The sequence below is a fragment of the Haliotis cracherodii genome, unplaced genomic scaffold, assembly GCF_022045235.1.
Source record: "Haliotis cracherodii isolate W230 unplaced genomic scaffold, xgHalCrac1.p SCAF_3, whole genome shotgun sequence".
Classification (NCBI taxonomy): Eukaryota; Metazoa; Mollusca; class Gastropoda; order Lepetellida; family Haliotidae; genus Haliotis; species Haliotis cracherodii.
In genome coordinates this window covers 9,619,434-9,646,949 of record NW_027266286.1, presented here as the reverse complement: position 1 = coordinate 9,646,949, position 27,516 = coordinate 9,619,434, and the positions used below count along the sequence as shown (strand labels likewise).

The 27,516-nt window shown below is 41.8% G+C and overlaps 1 protein-coding gene across 1 annotated transcript in view; it reads right to left on the bottom strand.

Moving 5' to 3' along the window:
- The window catches only part of LOC139475853 (uncharacterized), a 40,898-nt gene extending 13,601 nt beyond the window's left edge, over positions 1 to 27,297 (bottom strand). Inside the window, exons 1-2 of the mRNA XM_071259056.1 lie at positions 26,913 to 27,297; positions 12,231 to 12,310 (exon numbers count right to left, since the gene is read on the bottom strand). Of these exons, the coding sequence (XP_071115157.1) occupies positions 12,231 to 12,310; positions 26,913 to 27,297 (465 nt within the window). The remainder of the gene's footprint in view (positions 1 to 12,230; positions 12,311 to 26,912) is intronic.
- Positions 27,298 to 27,516: the final 219 nt, after the last annotated feature.

Sequence of the window (27,516 nt, the reverse complement as noted above, 5' to 3'; positions counted from 1 at the left end):
TGTTATACACATAACACCTCGTTTTGTCCGTGTCGCTGTTTCGTGAAATACTGACTAGAGTGCCTCCTGAAATTGAGGTCACCACATGCCATTTATCGTGAGCCTGCTTATGAATGGAGGGGGTTGGTTAACCACAGCTCCACTCCGTTGTAGAAAGTTCAGATATGGTATGAGTTACTATACACATGCTATTCAATAAAGGCATGATGAATACTGAGAATATCAAGATCTAATTTTGTAAAAGAACAACACTAATCATATGAAAAAACACCAATTCGCCTGTGTGAAATATTTCATGATAGTTTTAACTTCAAACTGACCATGTAACCATTGTTTGCTAGATACATTATTGTAATACCGCGATAGCTAGCCAACGGAATGGTCGTTGCCTGATAACTTGGAAGTCAATTTGATAATTATTGGAAATTAATTGAGAGCATGGGGTGTTAGCTGGAAACTTCACCTCTGTGTGTTATAACAAAATCAAGTGGGAAACATGATATTCGGTGGGAGAATACTGTGTTTAGCACGAGAAATTAAAGTCGGAGAGAGGATGTCTTCCAAAGAATGTGTCTATTATGCCTGATTCAGAGTATTTGTAATTACAGGAGAAACCAACGAACGACTATTTCACGAGTTGAAATTCGAGCATTTTACTTCAAACACTGCCCGAATGCATCTGACCCTTGACCTACTTACAGTATGAGTGTATATTCATGTTAACTTGCAGTGATAAGAATAATTTTCGTTAATTGTGTTTATGTCTAATATCTTCCAAAGAGTATGTAGAAGTCAGGAGATCATCTCAGCAACATGTGCATGATTTTCATGTGCATCTTTCCCTAGTTTAGTTATCGAATAGCACTTGTACATCCGTACATACTTTTTGGATTTAATAAATATATCCATTTCGATTTTGAACGAAAAGACTAATGCGAGTTCGTCTGCGAGTCGGACAATTTTAAAAATCCATGCTAAGTGTTATACATTGTATTTTACCAAATCAAAATTTCTTAAGTTTATTGTTACCAATTATTGTATATTTTTTTCTATTATTTCACCATGTCACATCACAGCGTTCATTACCTTTAACTCAAAACCTCTTGCAGCGAATATCACAAGGTTAATTGACTGTTTTGTATCAGGTTGGGTATATGTTAAAAACAAACAAAATGACAATACACTCACATCAATAATATTTATTCGTTGCGTGTATACAAACGTGATTAAACAATAATATTTAACACTAAACTGTTTTACAAAGATTCCAATTTTCTAACGTCTCTGGGCACGCAAGATTCTCATTTAAATATAGTTCCAAAAGTTTAACCCCTTGAGTGCCAAACTGGACATTTGTTCGTTTTAACAATCAAATTTCAGCCTAAATAGGCTATTGAAAACCTATCCTGTGACAATTTGTTGAAAGGAGCTTTTATGTAAGTGCTGACGTCAGAGCACCTCGAATGAAGTTGGATAGATCTATGATGTGAATCTGTACGAAGGGGCGGTCGGATAGCTGATTGGTTGAAGCGTTCGCTCGTCACGCCGAAGACCCGGGTTCGATTCCCGACATGGGTACAATGTGTGAAGCCCATTTCTGGTGTCCCCTGCCATGATATTGATGGAATATTGCTAAAAGCGGCTTAAAACCATACTCACTCACTCACTATAGGTTCACAGTTCTCGTTGAATTGAAGTGTTAACAGTGTGGTTTTACTATGAACAAGTTCGTGTTAGTAACTGTATGACACTAAAAAAAAAATAACCAAAAAAAACCACAAGCGAACTGTCGTGTGATTGGCTTGTAGAGATAATTGCTTTCCAGAGGCATATTGACCATATGTATGACATCATAGAAATATGAATTAAAACAACAACAAAATGTAAACTGTAATGAAGCTTTTATTAACAGCACATGGTGTTGACTTTACAAGTGTAGAGTTCGAGTGATTTCAACGATTTACAAAATGATTAAAAACCTTGACGGTTCAATGATTTTAGAAAAGTTTTAAGTGTTTAATCTCGACATGAAATACACCACTCAGATGCACCTGATGGAGACGACCATCTTTGTGACATTTATAGATGTTTGCGTCCCGGAGGTCCCAACTTGACCGGTCTCCTGATGTATACGACCAGGCGTTTCTTTGATGCCAGGGAGCTGTCATTTAGAGAAATCTGTTTTGACTTAATGACAGGTCCTGTTTTCAAAACATGGATAAGTCCAAATCTTCTTCCTTTACCTCGACTCGGTGACCGATTCTTCCGTGTCATTGCTTTGGGTAACACAAAATCCCAACTGAAGGGTTGTAACACGAGAACAAGGTTTTTATTCTTGCTCGCTCTGCTCGTCATCGCCATCATCGGCGGCTGAGATAGATTCAGTGTCACTATCTGCTTCAGGTATGTCTACACGAGTCAGAATGTCTTTCATCACAGTTTTCGTGAAACGAGCGATCTTGTTTTTGATAATAGATTGATCAGTGCCAGGATCCATATCGCTCAGGCTGTCTAGGATGGGTTGAAATAGAGGCGCCTGTCTAAAATATTGGGAGAACTCTATGACACTTTTGAGACTGTCGGTCAATTCGCTTTCCCACATCTGTTTCATTTTTCTGTCAATCCATTCTTCTGTTCGACCCTGTTGTCTGTACTTTTTCCTCTTGAGTTTCATTGCGTCGTGCTTGATGTTGTACACACGATTCCAGATGTGTTGTAAACCAACATTTTGCCACTCCTCCGCATCCACGTCGGTGTTTGGCGGCTTCCAGCGACGACGTTTGACAGCGAGACCTCCACCTTTCTGTTCAGGAAGTCGTTCCTCATCGTCGTCACCGTTGTCGTCACTCTCGTATCTGAGACATTTTCTTTTGCATTTCAAGTTGTTGTTTGCTGGACACCATGATCTAATATGTCGCTGTAGATCGTGCATATTGTCTATCAATACGCCGCAGTCAGTACACGCAGTGGCCATGGTAAAAGGTCCTGTGTCGTCACTCGAGATGGATGCTGTTTCAACGTCGTCGTCGTCAGAGCTTAGAGACCTTTCTTTCGAAGTGTGATCAGCACGAATGTCAGGAGCTGTCTGCACGTCTAATGCTAGAGAGACATCTTTTACCCGTTGTTGTTGTTGTTGTTGTGAAGCACTGTGATCAGGTTGATTGTCGCTGGTTGTCAATACGTTGACATGTAATCTATTCTTCTCACTTGTACCGGGTTTGAGATCCACTGTAAGGTGTCCATAAGGGGTTTCAACAGCCCTTTCATAAAGAGTCATAAATTTACCAATGTCTTCAGGAAATATTCTTCTGGCGAATAACTTCACCTGCTGTCTGTCCACTGGCGAATTGAAAAGTGTGACATAATGAGAATTTAGAGCAATGTCCCTAGATTCCTTACCTCTCGGGAAGAGGTTTTGCAATAGCAAAAATATAATGACATTTTTGTGGTGGGAGGTTTGGGTAAACAGACGGGAAATCCGATTGTCATTCTTTGCTTCAGACAAAAAGTCATCCAACACCATCATGTTCTGATTACGGGCATCGAAGAAGTTTTCATCTTCGAGATTGTAAGGTATTCCTTTCACAAACCGTACTTGAGGTAAAGTTTGAAGAATGCTATCGTAAAGCGGTTGCCACACAGTATAACACCAGACAATACAGTCGGGCAGGGGTTGAACGAATTCACGACGTAATAGGTTGAAGACAAACACCGACTTTCCGCATCCACTGGGTCCAACAACGATGCTATTGGAGGGTATAAGGAACTTGAATCGTCCGTGTCGCTGGTGTTCCCGAGATGAAAGCAAACGTGGAGATATTTCCTGATGAGGAGGAGGAGGGTGTTTATCGGGAAGAGGAGGAGTAGGAAGAGTAAGGTGTTTATCTAGAGGAGGAAGAAGAGAAGACGAGTCTTGAGTTGATCTATGCACCTGCTTCTGATGTCTCTGTAGATTATCTTTTCGCGCAAAACTCTTGCCACAGTCTGGACAGTTGGTAACCTCCATAGTGAACAAATACAAGTGCGCGATAAGAGGGTCTGAACCATTCTTTAATACCCTTCACCCATGCAATGCTTAAAGACAGCTTGGGTTCATTTCACAGCAGCTTTTTATTTTCGACACAGGTTTCCTGAGGAGTAGGAGGAGGAGGAGGAGGAGGAGGAAGAGGAGGTGTTGGTTGTGGTGGAGGGTGTTTATCCAGAGGAGGAGGAGGGTGTTTATCCAGAGGAGGAGGAGGAGGAGGAGGAGGAGGGTGTTTATCCAGAGGAGGAGGAGGAGGAGGAGGAGGGTGTTTATCCAGAGGAGGAGGAGGAGGAGGAGGAGGGTGTTTTTCCAGAGGAGGAGGAGGAGGAGGAGGAGGAGGGTGTTTATCCAGAGGAGGAGGAGGAGGAGGAGGAGGGTGTTTATCCAGAGGAGGAGGAGGAGGAGGAGGGTGTTTATCCAGAGGAGGAGGAGGAGGAGGGTGTTTATTCAGAGGAGGAGGAGGAGGGTGTTTATCCAGAGGAGGAGGAGGAGGGTGTTTATCCAGAGGAGGAGGAGGAGGAGGAGGGTGTTTATCCAGAGGAGGAGGGTGTTTATCCAGAGGAGGAGGAGGAGGAGGAGGGTGTTTATCCAGAGGAGGAGGAGGAGGAGGGTGTTTATCCAGAGGAGGAGGAGGAGGAGGAGGGTGTTTATCCAGAGGAGGAGGAGGAGGGTGTTTATCCAGAGGAGGAGGAGGAGGAGGAGGGTGTTTATCCAGAGGAAGAGGAGGAGGAGGGTGTTTATCCAGAGGAGGAGGGTGTTTATCCAGAGGAGGAGGAGGAGAAGGAGGAGGAGGGTGTTTATCCAGAGGAGGAGGGAAGGAAGGTGTTTATCCAGAGGAGGAGGAGGAGGAGGAGGGTGTTTATCCAGAGGAGGAGGAGGAGGAGGAGAAGGAGGAGGAGGGTGTTTATCCAGAGGAGGAGGGAAGGAAGGTGTTTATCCAGAGGAGGAGGAGGAGGAGGAGGGTGTTTATCCAGAGGAGGGGGAGGAGGAGGAGGGTGTTTATCCAGAGGAGGAGGAGGAGGAGGAGGGTGTTTATCCAGAGGAGGAGGAGGAGGGTGTTTATCCAGAGGAGGAAGAAGAGAAGGCGAGTCTTGAGTTGACCTGTGCACCTGCTTCTGATGTCTCTGTAGATTATCTTTTTGCATAGAACTCTTGTCTCAGTCTGGACAGGTGGTAACCTCCATAGTGATCAAATACAAGTGCCAGATGAGAGGGTCTGAAGCATTCTTTTATTTCCTTCAGCAATGCGACGCTTCAAGGCAGGTCGGATTCGTTTCACAACAGCCTTTACTTTCGACACGGGTTGCATTTTCAGTATAGTCATTTTCGCTTTCTTGGTTGTCATCTTTTTCTTTTTAGATGCAACCAGTCTCTTCGGCGACCCCTTTGATGCCATTGATTTTCTCCGACATGTTTTTCTCGACTTGGGTTTGCTATGCTTTGTGAAAATGACTGTAGGTCCAAATATATCCTCTGAAACTCTCTTCATTTTGAAAACGGACGTCTTATCTGTCAGCAAGGTTAGAGTGTAAATGTCAGTCACTCAACACGACCGTTGAGTTTTATAACACATATGGACATAGATCACACTCTTATTCCTGGGCTGATAATCTCAGCAGGCGCAGCCCCCAGAATGAGCATGGAGAAAAGGTGCAAAAAGGCGGCAAAATTCAGTCGCAATAACATTCCATTTCCCGTGCGATGTCAAGTTTTCCATATGATGATATTCTTTACTATCGAGTGTTCTTTGTTAATGTAAGTAAATTGCATCTGGTCAGTTGACCCTGTATTCATCTAATTCACCTGATACATCACTTATACATTTACACATTAATGAGTTATCTTGCATATTAATGAGGGATTGGTGACCTAAGTTTCCATATAAGGATATTCATTACTATCCATTGTTCATTGTTAATGAATGCTCAAGTAATCTTATCTCTTAGAAGTTATCCACTAAACTACGTTATTTCACTCTATTTTTTCTCATGAAAATGATTCTGGGTATGGGTTAAACGAGTATTTTTCCATTGAAAAAAGGAAACTGAATCGACATTTTGAACTCCAAACATCTTTTAGAAAAAGAATGTAATTTTACAGTATTAAAACGTCTCAGACCAGACTGGCATACTTTGCAGTCTTCAACACACAGGTTTCGCGATACCGACTCTATATTTCTCCGAGCTGACCTCTTGGAGTCAAGACTGTTAACCCTTATTTTTTTATTTAGTTGTCATGGCAACTGAATGTTAAAAGGAACTTATAAGAGGTAACACTAGAAGAGTTAAGAACTGGACATGTGGTTTCTATGGAAATTCAACTCACACCCCTCTTTGCCACATGTGACAGTCATAACTACACGAAATACATGCATCAATGGAATATGTCTAACAATGACATTCCTTTCCCCGTGAATCACATTTGAACCTCGTAGTAGCCACTTCCATATAGAGACACTCATTACTATGCTTTGTTCTCACTTAATGAAGGACTCATTAACACATTTCCTTCTTGCATTGGAACAACAGACCTCTCATTACTCTTTCTGACCTGTGACGTCATGATTATATTTCACAATGAATGAGTTATTGCACTTATGGATCAACGTAGCCTGAGATATGGAATGGTGCCTCATAGAACTGACTTGTAGGTCAGGCGCGAGATTCAAACCGAGGACACGTGACAGCCCGTGAGCGTTCATGGCAACGTCCGCCATCTTGTTTTTAGACACGTGTTGTTCTACGTTTAACGAATGGTCAAGTAATTAATTGCATGATTGCATCCGGTCAGTTGACCCTTAATGAATGTAATTGAATATCGGGAGATCTTTCTACATGCACCTGTTCCTGGGCATTTTTTTAAAATCCTACTACACAATCCAGCCCGCCACCGAATGTGCACAGAGAAATGTCTTCAAAGCAAAAGGTTCAAATGTTCACCACATGTTCTCGCGCCAAAATGGTCTCACAATGACATTCCATTCCGCGTGAGTCAAGACCCAACCCAACCCCTGGTCGTAGTAATATGTCCACATAGGGACATTCATTACTATCCCGTGTTATACGGTTAACGAATGGTCAAGTCATTAATTGCATGATTGCATCTGGTCAGTTGACCCTTTATTAACCTAACTGACCTGTGACGTCATGCATATATTTGCATATTAATGAGTTATTCTGCATATTAATGAGGCAATGACGTTGACAACACCCAACCCCCCACCCCCATCCTCAAGGTCAAGGTTATGTGACGTCATCAGTCACGTGGGGTTACTAGGTGCACTTGTGACGTCATCAAATGAGGATTTGAGGATGGATACTTCTTACTTATTATCTACTAATAAAGATAGTCATCGAACGCTAATTCGAAGTAATGCTTACTTCCAGAACGAGGCTTATAGTTTCCCGCACGTTTTTTTTCTACACGTGTACAGATGAATGGTAGTTGTAACGCTGGTGCCATGGAAATAATAATTTGTCAACAAATACCCTGAACCAAATATATTCAGTACACCTAGATTACTGCAGTTTCAGCAATTAAAACTCTGTATATTTGTTTAATGTCTTAAAATGAAGTGAGTCTTTGGGGTCCGTCTTTATCATATCTTATCAAGATCTTTAAAAAAACCATTCTGTTAAATATGTTCTTTTCAGAGACTAGATGTTACGGCAAGAAAGGCAACTCCATTGTGACGTATTTAGGTCACGTGCAACTTTAGGTCTTCCAGCCTTTAGGTAGCGTTTACTGGATTCCGTAGAGCAGCCACAAAAGACAATACCCGCCTCGGCCTAAGCCTACTTGTAGCAGCGGGGATGGCCTCAAGCTCAGCCACAACCTAAGGAAGTCGGATGTTTTCAAGAGGGGAACTACAACAGTTCAACTAATCAGCTTTCTGCCATTATCTCAGAGGGGATAATGAACATGGCTGTTAACGAGCCTGGGTAGGACCAGTGTCGTTGGAGCGGGTCCCGTAAGCCCTCAAGATGGCAGTGATTGCATGCAAGTCGTAACCTGTCCATCAAATGGCTTAATAATTATTTTTTACTCGATAAATTCATAACGCTCTGTTGATTTTCAGATGAACAAAGGTTCAACGATGCACGCGCATATCCCGATTTTAACACTGGGGCACCCTAAAAATATTGCCATAAGACATGTGGGTAATTGACTTCCGAGTCAGAGAACCCAGCCTCTGGTCATAGCGAGTACAATGTGTGAAGCCCATTTCCGGTGTCCCCCGCCGTGATATTGCTGGAATATTGCTAAAAGCGGCGTAAAACCATGATAAAACCACTCACTCACTCACTCTGGTCATAGCGGAGATAGGGTTAATGCCCGACTAATATAAGACAATACGGACTGGAGAGTTTTCTCTGCCGCCTGGTCAACGGTCAGTGCTCGCTGTCACATCTGACAGGTGGACAGATGGGTGGTTGGGGTGACGTGTGGGGTAATGCCCTGCTATTAAACAACGACGGCATGAGGAACTGGGGCTTATGGACAACGGTGCTTTCTACAGCAGCTAACATGACAGATGGACACTGCTTACATGGCTGTACAAGTTGTCCCTCGTCACGCTGTCATGTGCGCTGTGACACTTCCTGGTTGTCTGACGTGACAAGCACACAGACAACAGGTCTCGTCACACATCGGCATTTGCGTTGGTATAATAGAGATTCCTCTGATATCTACCAGAGTTGTGACTTGCTATGCTTTTAAATGTCCATTGTCTAATGTCTATCCCATTTCACCCGATACAGGAAATTGAAAAAAAATATATTGAAATGACGCTTCTAAACCTTTAGCACTGTTAACCATAGTTTCTGATCCGCAAAGCGGGCTGTCCAAAGTGCACAATTGTATGCAAAACGGGAATATGACAAAGCCCGGACTTAGGAGCAGAGCGTGCCCCGGGCTAACTGCCTCCAGTCACCTGTGACGTGATGGGTGCATTCGTCACCACTCGCATGTTTCCGTAACCTACAAGGCTCGTTCCCCTCTTGAAGGCCGCAATGCGCCCAAACGGCGCAAGCTAATCAGAAAGCGCTTCAGGATATGGGTGCTTCGATCAATATAATCCCGAGTTTTTGAACAATTTTGGGAATACGCTTTTGTTTATAAAATGTAGATTTCGGTTCCACACAGCAGTGTATGCGGAGAACAGAATTGTGTTATATCAATTGATGCTGTTACTTGTAGGGCCATGTTGGTTGATAGATTCCAGTGCACACGTGCGTTTGTTTACATTGAGTTAACGGCTCCCTTGACTGTGACATTCTTTCATTTGAGCCATGACTTGGCTTTCCAAAACTACATTCAGTGTAATATCCATTTTGATGGTATACAATGAGATTAACAATGTACCAAAGTGATTAACTTATCGCCTGTTTTAAAACAAATTATTTAATTACCTGTTACATATAGGTATATATTTTTATTTTTTTATTTATATATATTTTCTTTTCTATATTGTGGTTTATAGAGGCAAAGACCATTGTTGACGTAACAGACAGATTGACGTAATGCTAATGACGTCACAGCGTATCATTGTTGACGTCGTGCTTTTATAAACATTTATCCCCATATATATGTACAGTTGTACATTATATGGATTAGAAAACAGGCAGCACCTGACTAAATGCTTCTCCTCGTGTTAGTCCTGTCAGAATAGTGGCACGATTTTCAACACACACACAACGTGTTCGCGACAGGTGCAGTATGAGGTATGGACAATAAGACCGCCTCCGTGGTGTAACTGATAGAGCATCTGCCCGGAGAGCGGAAGGTAGGTGGTTTGGTCTCGCGTCATACCCTGCCCGGCGCTCGGCATTGAGGGTACAAAACAAGGACTGGTCAGCTCGGAGGCAGTGCACTGTGTTTGAGATGTATTGTGGCCGAGAGGGGACATCGCTTTCTCGCGAGACGAGAAAGCGATAACACGAGACGAGAAAGCGATATCGCGAGACGAGAAAGGGATATCGTGAGACGAGAAAGCGATAACCCGAAACGAGAAAGCGATAATGCGAGACGAAAAAGCGATATGAGGTATAATTTATGAATATCGCTTTCTCGTCTCGTGTTATCGCTTTCTCGTCTCGTGCTATCGCTTTCTCATCTCGTGTTATCGCGGCCGTAATTGAAGGCGAGAAAGCGATGTCCCTTCTAGGCCACCATAGAGATGCGTATCCACGTTAAACCGAGGCATGGTATCTCAGTGGGCTAGCACCATAAAATCTGCATAAGACCGGACTAGTCGTCCTCCCAGTATTTGAAAATTAATGAGATTATTATTATATGGTAGAGGCAAACTTTTCATCTACGAGGGCTGGCTGAAGAGTCACCTTTCTGATCCGCTGTCAAGAGCTTTGGCACCCATCTTGCAGAAACATTTTGTCATTCCCAACTAGTTGGTGATAATGTGCTCAACCCTCTCATGGGAGATGCCCACAGCACTGACAATATGTCGAGTGGTCAATCGTCGATCAGCCATCACCATGTCATGCACCCGGGTAATGTTTTCCGGAGTGGTTGCTGTTGAAGGCCTTCCTGGACGCGGGTCATCGTCAAGCCTCTCTCTGCCACGTTTGAATTTCGCATCCCACTTCTTTACAGTGGAAAAGGAAGGGGCATCATCCCCTAAAGTGGAGACCATGTCAGCATGTATCTGTGTTGGAGTTAGCCCTTTCAGTTGCAGGTACTTGATCACTGCCCTATACCCAGTTTTGTCCATTTCTGGTGATTTCAATGGGTATGTTCACAAGATGGTCTGGTACAAAGACAATGATAACACTACAGTTTCAGTTCTTATGTCTATGTTTCATTAAATGATTGTACTTGTTGGTGGCAAAAGTTTGTTTCAATCCGATTGAGATATCCCACTTAGGCTTGGAACTTTTCAGCCAGCCCTCGTAAGACCGAATAAAGATAAATCAATGAAGTTTCATCTCATTTGTAACTCGTCAGTGCACTGTGGGCATGCTACACTTTCTCCACGAGTGAGTTCACCCCCGTGTGTAGCCCTCGAGTCTCACACAATCAGTAGTTGATAATGCCCAACCCACGTAAGGCCGTCCGGTGAATTTAATCACAATTGTATGTAGATATGCATGGCCCTTCGACTCGCCTGGCACCATGAGGAAAACGGACCCAGCATGCATGCTGTCATCAAAGACGATTAAAACAAATATCAGATGACAGGTCGAAAGATGCTTGGATGGACATACCTAATACTCATGTACAACCCGGGAATACTGATTTACTGTAATCAATATACATGTACACAACGTGAATACGAGTGTTTTAAACAGGTCTGCAACTGTGTCTATGTGTGTCTGGAAGCAGCAAAGTCGTAAAAGCTTTATTAATTTTATACTAGGTAGTCCCTAATGAGGCACAGGTGGCTCCTGGTCAACGCGGCCACAGTGGTCACTGTGTTGTCTTGTAACATGGAGGGGTGGTGGTAGACTAACATCTAGTCTCCGAAATGAACATATCGTACAGAAAAAAACCAGTTGTTTAGTTAATAAAATATATAATAAAAAGGAGTCAAGTGACTCTCTTCATTTTCAGATACTGTTACTGCAGTGATCTAGACTTGCCATACATTATTGACTTGCATGGGCTGTATTTGATATATATTTGTATCAGGGTCTGTAAGACAGACTAGGGTGTTGGTTAGCTCTTTGGTTAAAGCGTTCGCTCGTCACGCCGAAGGACCGGGTTCGTTCCCTACATTGGTACAATGTGTGAAGCCCATTTCTGGTGACACCCGCCGTGATATTGCTGGAGTGTATATTAAAACAAACTCATTCACTAGCTGCCTTGGGTTCGAATCCAAGATTCGCCCCGATTATGGATCTTTGTTTGTCATCACAACCGTACCAGGATTGGCTGATCGTAGGTTAAAGTTTCAGATTTACCCGGCTTATGATCATTGGTCTATCAGCTCCTGGTTGTACTTTTACGAAAGTGTTCAATTCTGGGAACTTCGTCACATCTGGCTGCCATGTTATGCCGACACACCATGGTATCGATGAAATACTCACTCGTTGTGTACAGACGTGAAACAGACGCCAAATTATTGTGTTCGTGTTCTTTCAGATTAACAACGATATAGGTCCGAAATTAAAAGACTTAATGTTATTCTCATCATCGGGTAGACATGTTACGTTATACCGAGGTTTATGTGTTATAGCGAGGTACTCACCGGTATACATGACATCCAGTAACCTCCGATCTCCGGGCGGAATCGAAGTAGCGAGCGAAGGACAATCACCGACCCCGTACCTGAAACAAGGGTTAACCAAACCTCAAAACTACAGTATATCCGAAACACACTGGTGGTGGTATCACAAGTATATGAGAATATTAATGAAAATCTATTGGCTTAATATTTGTTTCTTTAGTTATGTAGGGTGGTGGGGTAGTTTAGTTTTTAAAGTGCTTGCTCGCCACGACGTAGACCCTGGTTCGATTCACCACAAGGGTTGCTTGGCTCAAGCTCTATAATTTACAGGACGCCAATCAGTCATATTCGTGGACAATTTCTGCAATCTCATATGATGGTGCTGCTGCTGCTTCTGATTGATGATGATGATGATGATGATGATGATGATGATGTATTATCCGTGAATAATATATCTCAAAATAATCTCATCACCCGAACCACCTGTCCTGAACCCCTTTTCGTATACAACCTCGTTATAACACCAGCACAGTGAATGTTCAATTTACACTGATAGTTTCTTAATGACGAGCTATATAAGACGTATTTATACGTTTGTTATACATCTGACCAAAAGTATTAATTATATCATATCATATATATACACTGATACAACGTCTACAAAAAGTCAGTATTCCTACGCCAACCACCACCAACCAATCCCCCGGAGATGTCCAGAGTGTAACATGCACCAGCTCGGTGAAGCCTACTAAAACACAGCCACACACCAGCCACCGAGTGCTACACTCACTACATGCCGTAATTCAATCCCCCTCCAAACAATAGAAGAATCAATAAATAAAAACAATAATTTAATCTAAACCTCATAACCAATATATCATTGAGGAACATCGTCAAACGCTCTCCCCAAACCCAACCCCTGGGGTATAGGAGCGCGGGCACAGTGTTGAATATAACCGTATCAGGAACGTTGCCTAGGTAATGGTAACCATCCCTGCTGACTGGCATCATCAGATGATGAATGGAAACTGTGCAACATGCGGAGTAGTGCACACTCAGCAACATGTCTACTACAATAACACAAAAAATACTTCTCGGTGCATGCCCAATTATTCATGTAAAACATTGCCGAGATACTTTTTTGTTTTCTTTGTCTTATCCGCACATGTAGCATATTGAGTTCTTCTCCACACACATTTTTACAACTTTATGTGTCAGGTATCGTTTTGCCGTCCGTGCTATTGTCTGTTATTTTTATTACCTATTTTTGTTTATCAGTCTAAATATTTAAATCCATTATTGTATTTCACGGCTTTCCCTCACACAAGATGGTGAAAATGTCACGTGTCAACTTCAGATATGCATATGTTGTTTTCAAATATGTTAAACCAACCCTGACCGACAACTGGTACCCATGGAGATTATAAACGTATATCCTCATCAACCGTTATCTCTTGGTCTATGACGCGACCCAAACTCAGATGAGACCGCCTCCGTGGTCTAGTGGTAGAGCGTCCGCCCGGAGAGCGGAAGGTCCGGGGTTCGATCCCCGGTCACGTCATACCAAAAGACGTTAAAAGATGGTACTTGTTGTTACCCTGTCTGGCGCTCGGCACTAAGGGCCTAAATCAAGGACTGGTCGACTCGGAGTCAGTATACTGTGTCTAGCACTATAAATCGGCATCAGTCCGGACGAGAACAAGCAGCAACACACACGTACATGCACGTCACTATATAAGTGCAATAATCTTGGACGCGACGTTAAACCCCATTTCACCTCACCTGGCCTCAAGCTCAGATGATGTATGTCAATGTGTGTGTTTGTTTGTTTGTTGTTAAACGTTAACTCAGCAATATTCCAGCTATATGACGGCGGTCTGTAAATAATCGAGACCAGATTATCCAGTGATTGACATCATGAGAATCGATCCACGCAATTGGGATACGATGACAGGCATCAACCACGTCAGCGAGCCTGACCACCCGATCCCGTTAGTCACTTCTCACGGCAAGCATAATCGCCTTTTACAGCTTTTATTCTAACCCGGATCTTTACGGCTGCTGATAATTGGTAGCCGTAGACGATTAAAAGCCTAAATTATTATCAAAGGTTATCTCTTATTTTATAAGCCTACCCAAACTCAAATGACAGTGTCAATGAATTCCTTCTTAAAGTTGAACATAAATATATTCTGTTGCTTAAAAAATTCAACATGTTCATGGTTTGTTTTCAATTCTGTTTGTTCTAAATAAACAATTGCATGTCGTGAGCTATCCGCCTGATTCTACTTTCATAAAGAAAAGGATCAAGCAACCCTTTTTTTCAATCCTATTGATTGCCTTTAGACAATTCTTTTTTGAATAAATGAATTTTGTTTGTTTTATTAATATGTCAAGTATATTTAGATATAAGACTCAAATATTGCCTAACTATTATACGTATCAACCACAAATTAAATTTGTACAGTTAATGAACACCAAAATAGCCACATTCTTCTTGCAGTTTTTGTTTATAAGCTATTTGAAACTAGGATAATACATTGAATACATGTACATCTATTCAGCTACAATCTATTTAGTATACAAGTGGTGCTCCACGACGAATTTTCCTACATCAAAATGCCATTGTACTATTGGCCTACCATACGAAATAAGTATCTATCTGTCTGTCTGTAAACAGCATTATCTGAATGTTGTACTCCCCCAAGCCATCACAAGCCAGGTAAAAGTCAACCAAATACACTTCACATGCCGATACGTACTTATCCAGCACCATCACCACTGCTCCGAGCGTGCAGTCTTCTCCAGACAGGAACTATTTAGTCCCCGCCTTCGACACGCTCAAACACAAAACAGATCAGTGTTTTCTTTCCACCTATCTGTCTTCATCTACCAATTGTCTGTCCTGGAATCAGGTGGGTACAATGGGGGCCCAGCATCCTGAGATGAAGATAAACACCATGTGTTGGGGAACCGAGGTAGCCCCATTGGATGTGGACGTAAGTCTCGCCGTACACGTGTTCTGCACATACACAACGTTCTGTCGAAAGCAACACTGTTTAAATTGTACTCTTAGGCCTTTTTTGTATTAGATTTAAGGTTTTCTCTCTCAAAAGGTTTGGTCTTTTTGGTCGGTGGTCGAAAAAACCCTGAAATGTATCTCTTCAATTATTTGTTTGTTTTTGTTTTTGTTTTGTACGAATATAGGGATAGTAGGATCAGATTTCATTTTTTTCAAATTGTTTAATTTTCTTTGTGATATATGACATGAATGGTAAACTTTGTACAATGTATCAAGTTTACAGGCGAACAAAGATACATCGGCGAGTATCGTTGAAGGGATATCGTTCTGTAACAGCACGATATATTTTTTTTCAAAATCTCAATCCTTCGATAAATTATATATTGTTATAAATCATCTGTTTGAGCACAAATTAGAAAATAACCAACACGCTTCTGTAAAGTGCGGAGTATCTGCCTCGAATGTATGAATGGTCAACACACCAGCAGATTATCAGCAATCCCGAGAAGGTTATTATAAGTAACCTAGTTTAAATATGTGACTTCATCAATGGATGACGTCATCGTATTCGAAAACAATGCAGCAATGTGACGTCATATAGGATTCACTGACCAATGACATACGGGAATTGTCAAAAGATACACCTGCAGGTATTGGACTGTTAGTACAATCGACATACTTGTACTTGTGTGATAAATACAATCCTCTCTTCCCTCGAACTTACAGACTCCATGTCAAACAACAAGTGTATTTAAACTGACCTAATAATTTCTGTTTCAGTCTGAGAATATACTTTTCATTTCAAACAGTCAAAAACAACAACCATCAATCCTGGAGTAAAACAGCAGCGCATTTCTACACTCGATCAGGGCGTTTCCAGACGCCCACAATGTCATTGCTAAAGCTCTGGAGCATGGCCGAACCCCGAGGCATGAAACGTATCAGTACATATCGCTGTGAGGAGCACAATGGCGACATGTCCTGTTTGACCTTGCCTGACATAATGACCTTCCTAGCGGGTCATTGTTCGGGGAAAGATTTATTACATGTATGTAAAACACGTGGTCACGTGATATTGGACGCCTCCACACAGACAGTATATCACAGGTGTAGGTACATTTATTGATGGTGGTAGTTTGAGAGGTACCCCGAAGGCTTTTATTGGCCATAGTCTCTAACTAAATGATAAAAAAATCGCTCCGATATTGTTTTCTGTTATTGAATACAAACATAGGCTTTGAACAGTATATCACGGCCTGTCAGTTTAATGTTTGAGGTGAGAAAAACATTCTAACTGGAACATTCGTCTTTTCTGGTCAAATAACATCACGGGGTGAGGTAAAAATGTTATTTGACTAGGAAAATACAAATTTCCTCTACTTATGTCTTGGGTCAGAAAACACATAGACTCTTCCTACATAAACTGCCCGGCAAATGAAAGTAGGCATACATCCATGAAAAATAAAACAAATTAAAAAAGTAGCAAGAAATTATTATTTGATGGCGATGTCATACGGATATCACACAAGTTTAAAGTGGTTCGGCGACTGTTTTCAGACAAGTAACGTTGTAAGTAATGTTTGTAATTTTTTCTCAAATCTAATTTTCAAGTGTATACCTTCTTTTGCCCGACAATTTAGATAGGTTTCTTTTCTATATCTATTGAAGTTCCTGATACGCTGTAGCCATTGCCTTCATCAACGCGGATATCATGCGCCGACATGAGGAACTAGTCTGGCCAACATGAAGAGTCCATCACATCACTCAGTTGCCATCCATCATTGCTCAGAGTCCATCATCTGCGACATTGCAGCTCAATAACGAAACACGACCATGATGCTTAGCGTTATCAAATTTATCGGTTGACCATCAATATGACTTGATCAGAATAGATTGCGTGACCCAGATACAAGTCCATACCCAATGATCTCACCATATAAATTCTTGCGCCAGTGCAAACTAGTGTGACGTAAAAAAAGAGATAGTATGGTTACAACAATTGCGTCTATGCCTGTCCTTATCGTTTAGCCTACAGGGCAAGAAGTCGTGTCGATAGGATAGTATCAGAGTGGATGGAACTCTATTTACTATAAATCCAGGGCTTCTGTTCCTCAAAGCGATCTTTGGGCTAAGACGGTCGTAACTCCCATACTCTAAGATACACTTACGACGATCACAGCGACAAGATCCCTCTGTGGAACGGGCCCACAATATCAATATCTTGACAGAAAATGTCAAGACAGAGATCGAGAGAACCTCGTCCACGGGGCTTTAGGGCGTTCTCAATGATGGCCTAGATCGGAACACACCAAACGACACTGGTCCAAAAGAAATTATAAAAAGGTTACCCGCGCATCTATCATATTTAGAAGGAAAGGGAGTTATAGGCCTATTTTGTTAATGACTTTAATATTTTACTTATTTACCTTTACGAACTCAAAACAAACTATGTTTTTCACAAAATAATCGTTAAAGAAAGGTGATAGATCGAAACAAGTTCAATAACGAAGTGTTGTTTTTTCGATCTTGACAAGAAGAGCAATTTATTGAAAGAACAACATACGGTAAAAACGTGACTTACAAAAAAATGAACTCTTGAACGACAGCGTTCCTAATTGATGTATCATTACAGGGCGGCCTAGGGCGGCCATGTTGGGACATGATCCACAGCTTGCAGGATCTATATCTTATCAAAACAGCTTACAAAACTACAAATAAATGTCAATCAACTTGAAAAAACAAGCAAACAAACCCCTAATCGGAATGTTATCACATAAATATCTGTCTACATCCAAAGGGAAATTGCCAGGCAAAGGAAGATGGACAGTAACGCCTTAAGGTCTTATTGTGTCATGGAGATCTCCCATCGACGCCATCTTACAATGGCTTTGTTCTTCGCTGTTGCGTAAGGCGAAGCCGAGAATTCGTCCAATAAATCCAACCACAAACACATGTGTCAAGGAAATCTCAAGGTCGTTTCCACTGCAAAGTTTTGCAGATTTACGTTGTATGTGATTTGTGAGGATGAATTAATATAAGTACACCTGCGGGCAAAATGTACGTTATAGTAACGTCTATGGCGCCAATCGGACTATATTTTAATTCTATAACTCTTTAATCTTTTTCAAGATAAGCTCTAAGTCCACTCCGAGGTGAATATATTTGACATCTATGCACAGCAAGCATGGATTATGCGCAAACATGCGCAACCTTTTTTTTTGTTTAAAGCGTATATGCGTTGGCGAATGTTAATTGGTTTCAATGAGTGTTCAACATTCACCGAGATTTCAATTGCGTCCATTTAATTTTACCGTGAAATGTGTATTCATTTTCGAAAATACCAACACATGGACGTTAAGGCTTCAAGATCCGATTTCAAAATAAATTGGTTTTGTTATTATCAGAGATCTAATTGATAAGCAAAAAGAAATAAACAAATTTACATTTTTAATCAAAGGAACCCGCGCCGCCCGTTATATACAGGCAACCTAATGCAGGGATGTAAGAAGCGGGTTGAAAGAATACGACACAGTTTAAATTCCCCATTGAATGACTGCTACGCACCTGTCTAGCTGAAAATTAATGACCAACTTTTTAAAACGTTTCTCATATTCTTTGCTTTTTGAGTTCTATAACAATAGGGGTCCTTGTAGTGACACAACCCACACGACAGTCCGTCATGTGTTGCGTACACCGCTGCCATAAACCAGTCACATCTAACGCTGCAGTAGCGCCCTCTGGTGGCCGGGAGGGTCTATATGTAACATGCTTGTCAAACCCGGTGTAGATGGGAATCTGTATGCTTTACTTGTAAATGGTTTTGAAACTTATCAAAAAGTGTGTTTAGGTGCATCTGAGCGAAGGGATATATTATGACGACGTGAGGACGTTTAGAGTCATATTAGACTGTCTCACTTCCCTACGGCCCGCTCAGCTAGCAAGCGCTCTAGGGCTGGTAAACCAGTCTAAGATTCATATATGCTACTTAATTACGAAATAAAGGACGGGTGGGGGTTGTTTATCGTACAATAAAACACTGCAGTGATAGAGCAATATTTCATCGTGAAATAAACCACACCTCGTACTTCATTGTTCCTTGTGATTTATCGTACAGCTATCTTATATTTCTCTACAAACGTTCATATTCTAATGATGCCACAAAGTGACACATTATTCTACATTCTTCCCCAAAACCAACTGGCGAACATGCAAGCGGACCTTATTTTCCTAAAAGTCTCGAAAATCATTCAATTAATATCCCAGCCAAAGCCTAGCTGTCGTGGTGTGCCGTTATACCCCGACGGTGGGACATGCTAACACGTTCAACATGTTGATTTACTGGGCGCGTTACGTTAACATAGTGGTTAAACTAAAGCGTTCGCTCGTCTCGCCGTCTCGCCGAAGACCCGGCTTGGCCGGCATATTGCTAAAAGCGGCGTAAAACCATACTCACTCACTATTGATTTACCCGCCAGCTGGTTGCAAAATAGCCTAGTAGTTATCGCGTTGGTTTGCCACGGGTTCATTTCCCCAAAAGGTACGAAGGTGCCCCATAATGTTACTTGGTTCCCCATAATGTTACTTGGTTCCCCATAATGTTACTTGCAGCCCCAGAATGTTACTTGGAGCCCCATAATGTTACTTGGTGCCCCAACATGTTACCTTGTGCCCAATAATGTTACTTGGTGCCCCATCGTGTTACTTGGTGCCCCATAATGTTACTTGGTGCCCAATAATGTTACTTGGTGCCCCATAATGTTACTTGGTGCCCAATAATGTTACTTGGTGCCCCATAATGTTACTTGGTGCCCCATCGTGTTACTTGGTTCCCCATAATGTTACTTGGAGCCCCATAATGATACTTGGTTCCCCATAATGTTACTTGGTTCCCCATAATGTTACTTGGTGCCCCATAATGTTACTTGGTGCCCAATAATGTTACTTGGTTCCCTATAATGTTACTTGGTGCCCAATAATGTTACATGGTTCCCCATAATGTTACTTGGTGCCCCATAATGATACTTGGTGCCCAATAATGTTACTTGGAGCTCCATAATGTTACTTGGTGCCCCAAAATGTTACTTGGTTCCCCATAATGTTACTTGGTGCCCCATAATGTTACTTGGTGCCCAATAATGTTACTTGGTTCCCTATAATGTTACTTGGTGCCCAATAATGTTACTTGGTTCCCCATAATGTTACTTGGTGCCCCATAATGATACTTGGTGCCCAATAATGTTACTTGGAGCTCCATAATGTTACTTGGTGCCCCAAAATGTTACTTGGTTCCCAATAATGTTACTTGGTTCCCCATAATGTTACTTGGTGCCCAATAATGTTACTTGGTTCCCCATAATGTTACTTGGTGCCCAATAATGTTACTTGGTTCCCCATAATGTTACTTGGTGCCCCATAATGATACTCGGTGCCCAATAATGTTACTTGGAGCCCCATAATGTTACTTGGTGCCCCAAAATGTTACTTGGTTCCCAATAATGTTACTTGGTTCCCCATAATGTTACTTGGTTCCCCATAATGTTACTTGGTGCCCAATAATGTTACTTGGTTCCCCATAATGTTACTTGGTTCCCCATAATGTTACTTGGTGCCCAATAATGTTACTTGGTGCCCCATAATGTTACTTGGTGCCCAATTATGTTACTTGGTTCCCAATAATGTTACTTGGTGCCCAATAATGTTACTTGGTGCCCCATAATGTTACTTGGTGCCCCATAATGTTACTTGGTTCCCCATAATGTTACTTGGTTCCCCATAATGTTACTTGGTTCCCAATAATGTTACTTGGTGCCCCATAATGTTACTTGGTGCCCAATAATGTTACTTGGTTCCCCATCATGTTACTTGGTTCCCAATAATGTTACTTGGTGCCCCATAATGTTACTTGGTGCCCCATAATGTTACTTGGTTCCCCATAATGTTACTTGGTGCCCCAAAATGTTACTTGGTTCCCCAAAATGTTACTTGGTTCCCAATAATGTTACTTGGTTCCCCATAATGTTACTTGGTTCCCAATAATGTTACTTGGTGCCCAATAATGCTACTTGGTGCCCCATAATGTTACTTGGTGCCCCATAATGTTACTTGGTGCCCCATAATGTTACTTGGTGCCCCAGAATGTTACTTGGTGCCCCATAATGTTACTTGGTGCCCCATAATGTTACTTGGTTCCCCATAATGTTACTTGGTTCCCCATAATGTTACTTTGTGCCCCATAATGTTACTTGGTTCCCCATAATGTTACTTGGTTCCCGATAATGTTACTTGGTTCCCAATAATGTTACTTGGTTCCCAATAATGTTACTTGCAGCCCCAGAATGTTACTTGGTTCCCAATAATGTTACTTGGTTCCCAATAATGTTACTTGGTTCCCAATAATGATACTTGGTTCCCAATAATGTTACTTGGTGCCCCATAATGTTACTTGGTTCCCCATATTGTTACTTTGGTGCCGGGAAACAAGACAAGGAATGGTTGGGAAGCCAAGTGATTCATCCGACCCCAGTGGTCTTAAACCCATTCCCGGTGTCCCTAGTCATGATATTGCTAATATTGCCAAAGGTAGCATAAAACAATACCCCCTCATTCGGGGACAGTCGCCAAAGGCGCCGCAATTAGTTGTGCACAGTTACGTCCCTTGAGCACGCCAGAAACCTATGATCGTGGGATCGAATCCCGGTTCGCCCCGATTTTGTTTCTAGGTCAGTCAGCACCATACCTGTGCTCGTGGGTTTCGCTAAAGTGGTAAACGTCTGAGACGTGCATCGTTCCGGGCTTTCCTCCAACAGTAGTAAGAGAGGGGGTATAGTTTTACGCCGTTTTGAAAAATATTCCAACAATATCATGGCGGATGACACCATGTGGGAAATCGAACCCGTGCCTTGGGCGTGACGGGCGCACACTTTAACCACTAGGCTACCCCACCGCCCCTACCTACAGTAAGCGGAGACGTCGTGATATAAAGAATATACTGTTCAAAGCGCCGTTTAAACAAACTCACTCACTCGCACACTGTATGACGCGATAGACAACAGCCCAGCACCGCGTCCTCCTATATCAACCCTTCACTTATGATCCCCCCTCAGAACGTCACGTGCCTGCAACCCTCTAGGCAACTCGTATATATAAGTGTTATTGTGTCATAAACATTTTTTTGAGTACCCCAGAAATAAACAGAAAGGTGAATAAGGTTTAAACATGTTAAGCTGTCATTGAATTACTTACAGACGCACGATGTTTTGTAGAAATATTTAACATACTGGGTCAATGACCTGTAAAATCACCGTCTAACACAAGCACTCCTATTATCGATCAAACCGGCAACATTAATAAGGTCAAAACTAAATCGAGAAATAATCAAGTTAAAGTTATGCTGTTTTTAATAAGGTAGCTTTTAACACCACATAAACAGAGTAAAACAGTTGATTTTTATAGCACTGGCATTAATTAACCTATATGTATCGCGATAATGCACAATATATTCAAAGTCAAATGAAGGTCACGAGGTTTGTATGGTTCGGCTATTAACTGCAACTCTGATTTACAGAATCACACGTGAAGGTGAAAATATAGCGTTCCATTAAAGAACATTGATGTATTTATAGACAGCAGAATGTAACCATCATTATCATCTTCTTGATAATCATCATTACTAACATCATCATACAGAACTACCCGTGACGATCCGGGGTAGAATAGGTCTTCAGCAACCCATGCTTGCCGTCACAGGCGACTATGCTTGTCGTAAGAGGAGACTAACGGGATCGGGTGGTCAGGCTCGCTGACTCAGTTAATAGAGACACCGACCCCAATTGCCTGGATCGACACTCATGATATCAATAACTGGATTGTCTGGTCCAGACTCGATTATAAACAGACCGCCGTCATATGGCCGGAATATTGTTGAGTGCGGCATTTTACAACTAACAACATTACGTTATAATGACCCCCACCCCCACATTTTCTGGTGCCCCAAGCGGATATTGCTGAACATATCGTAAAACCATACTCACTCACTCACTCACACCTTGATAAGGTGGAACGGTCGGTAATGCTGGACTCATTGCAAGCACCTAACACTGAGTCGCAGCTGTACCTCCCCGCATCCCTCCCACTTACTCAAATTGACTCTTAATAAGCAGCGTCTGTTGGGACCCTGTTAAAAGATCGATAAAGCGGAAAAAAACTAAATTTCTCTTCAGTGGGCTTGGGGATTGAAATCCCATTTAATTTCGTAACAATTATTTCAACTGGAATATGCTTCTGTCATAAAAGTCAGCTGATCTCTAACATGTTCCGCCCCTGGGCATTCTGGGTAGAACAGGTCCCCCGTAGCACACGACCTGGCTGATTGGGCTCGGATGGTTACAGTGTGCGACTTGGATGATTGCCTGTCTCCTACCCCTATTAACCGTGTGGAAATTTGCTCATTTCAACTACTGGTCTGTCGGATCAAGAATCAATTGTTTACAGCTCGTCGTGATATGACTTGAATACTGCAGACTGACTAAAAATAATACTTACCTAGTATTTACAGAAAATATCAACCAAGACCATTGGTGATGCCGAAATATCGACATTTTCAAAAAATGTCAATACTTGTACGTCCTTTGTTGGCTGAGTACATAAGTAACGGTCGGTCTCCTGAATTGCTTATTAACGAGAGTCAAATATAAATTTTGTTCAGTGTTCCTGAAATAACTTCTTTATGGGATTTTATGAGTAAATTGTGTGAAGCCATGTCTGGTGTCACCTGCCGTGATATTGCTGGAATACATGTATTGCTAAAAACGGGGTAAAATCAGCCTCACTGACTCCCGTACTGACCTATTTTGAAGAAGTATTATTTAATTACTAAAAAACGTTACCAACCAATAAATTTAAGATTCGTGAATTTGGATCCGTAAACCAAAGCTTTAAAATAAATGTCTGAGCTATCGTCAAGCAAAACAAACATATTGTGTAAGCGATGGCGGCCATATTGTATTTGTAGGTCACGTGACCACCGGGGCCATTTAGTTTTGGTAGGTATAAAGATATATCCTTCTTATAGATTGTAGGGCTGGGACGGGAAACTCGGGTACTCGGGTCGGGAGGGTCCTGAGTAGGACCCGGGTACCCACAGGACTACGCGGACTCTTGGTTAGTCACGTGATGTATGACAAAAACTCACTATAGCTCAGTGGTTACACTACAAGTCGCTAATGTCCACATTTCTTTATGACGATGCGCACATTCCTTTTGACTTGTAAATGTTTGAGTAAAGATAAAGCTTCAGTCAACTTCAGTGAACGCATGATCTGATTGTTTGATACATGTATCTAAATAGTTTTAGCCAGGGCTGCGGTAAAACAATTACCAAAAAGACATTTTGTCCCCTACTCTTGAGACTTGCAGTGGGTACCCGGGTAGGGTCGGGTAATAGGGGGTCGGGTACCCGGGTAGTAAATTTGGACTCGTCTCAGCCCTAATAGATTGCACACTTATTCTACCAAATGGCATGTTGGTATCACATGATGCATAATATTTTAACAATACCCCTCACCTTTTAGGGGAATTAACATTACGACACAATAATGAGGTTCGTGTTTTTAAGTGAGAGCCATGGCGTATTGCTGTGCGGGGCGTGATTACAGGGAACACTTTGCTCAGGACAGAGACTGGAGTATCATGGACTAATACATTTGGCTCGGAGCATCATCGGACAGCTCACAAATATCACCTTTACATCAAAAGTACAGTTTGACCGACTTCCATAACCTGTTTCACGACAAGGGCCCACGTACATCGTAACAAGGCCCCGATCGAGCGTGATCACTATGAATGTATGTCCTGTGTCATGCCTAACACTTAACATGAGAGATTGACTAATTGTACGACGAGGTGTCAGTTTGAGATCTTGAGTCCACCAGGTGAGGTGATGTATTGTCTATATGTGATAATGACAACAACGAGGATAATAAATGTCAATCACTGTCTGACGGCTGACTTTCGTAGAGGTCATATTTCAAATGCGCCGGCATGGGGAAGATGTCCTTTGGCTTTTGCATGAATATGGCACTGACAACCTAGTTTTCAAAATAATCGGGTCAAAAAGAAAATTTTCAATAGAACGCATGGTTGAGGAGTTTGAACAAGGGGAGATAACTTCCGTTACATTCTGGACAACCCTAAGGTCATGTAGCTCACTCGGTTCGACTAAGTAGGTAATATGTGGTTAGCGGAATATACCGAGTGGATCTGAGTGTTACAGAGCAAATACACACAATAGATACAAGAATTACTGATCTCCGAAGAAACATCGCTCTCGCAGCATGTCCTAAAAGACGATGGTTCGCGATGGGGAAACACATTTGAATTGTTCATGGCATGTTTTTTGTCAGTTTATCAAATAAGACAACAAACTAGAATATCAAGTTCACAGTGAAAGCTCGAAAGCAGACTGCAATTCGCACTATGCTAAGAGGACATACACCAATGACAAAGACATTCTGGTGCAAGACATTTGTTGTCAAGAACAAGGAGCATCACGTGACATGGGGCGCGTGAAGACGTAACTTCACGTGTTCCGACAGCCGAGGGGCGTGCCAAGTTCATCACATATATTTGATGAGGAGTGCAGGATTTCACTCTATGCCATGTTTACATAATAGTCCGTCAGGCAGGACTAAATCAGTCCACCATATTGGCGGGAAGAGCTGACCACTCCCAATATAATTTCTTTTTTTGATAAATGCAAAAATAGCTATGTTTAAAAAATTGAACAATATCCAACACATTGCTCTCTATCAAATTGTTTCGATTGTAAAACTGTTTTTCTCTAGTTTTATATGATATTTCGTTTTATTGGTGAATCTCTAACACAAAATGCGCGAAGTACAGTGGTGTTTTCAATGATATCGCTCAGGTAAAAAGGTAAAAGGTATTTGTTGAATGTTAACTTAAGGATATCGTACGTATAATTATAATAGAAAAATCACATAAACAATGTTTTATGAAATGCAAATATCTTTGTCTTGTCAGCGTTTATTTTGACATTAAAAACAGGTCTCATGGGAGTTGTCATTAGTGTACTAAAATAGCTCGTTTTGAGTTATAAAGGGCTAAAAATAAGTCCATAAAATACCAAAATATCTCATGTCAGAGATGTAACTGTATGGTACACAGTGCCTCAGCAACTAGGAGCACAGGGGTAACTGAAGCGACACACGCCGGCTTCTGACAGGTGTAGGGCGTGGTAACACTTGGTGAAATTCCCCACTCTCGTCTAACATCATTCTGTCTGGGCTAATGTGTACAAGTGTTGATTTATTAATATTTGCAATTTTCTATTATCAGAGATACATGCCTTGGATTCATTACGAAAAGTTGAGAACATTGTTAAATCCAAGCAGTATGATTGTTAATATCATGTGAAAGTCTACGTTTTCTAACTCTTCATTTTCTATTCAAAATACTTCATCGCGAAAAAGACCTTTTACAAGAATTGTCGTTTTCGGTCATAATGATATTTTACAGAAATCCTAAAACCTATACAATTGAGCTTCAACATAAATCGCGTTTTAACAATTTCAGAATAACGAATCGTGCCGAGATCTATCTAAATATTGCTTGAAAAAAATCCTTTAAAAAACTCATCATTAATCATATAAAAAATGTCTTACCAAGAAGGGCCGTAATAGTAGCTACAGTTGCAATGGTCACGCTTAAGTACACCCCAATATCCTTCGTAGCGTCGTCGGCAAGCACCTGGTTTCGGATCTCTTCATCGTTCTGTTTCTTGCTCTTCTGCGAATCCATCTTGGTATAGTTTAGGGTCACTGTCTTTGGCTTGTCCCGCGCACAACACTCACTGCCAAACTCAAGCTCGCTCGGTTTATATCTAGCCCAGCGTTCGGCCGAGATCCGGTTTTCGCCGAGAGCCTCGCTATGGTTCGTTTCACTTTCCCAAGTCTCACTTTCGGCGAGTTTGCTGTACTTCACGCGCCAAACGTTCTGTTCTTGCACTGTGCCAGACTTTCCCCACATCGCAAACGTTCCCCCTGACATTTTGTGGTCGCCGTAATTGATTGTTTTTCGTTTATCCCAAATATAATCGGATTTCTCTCGTCCGTCACTTGTCCCTGGTGGTACGGAGCCCTTGTGAAGCGTTTCACTAGGAAATCGATTGTCGTGTTTCTGTAGAAATAAATATAGGTTAGAACTTCTTGAGTGCCGGTTTCATAGCGGTGAAGACTGTACGGGATACTGTATGTGTTTGTTTAGTGT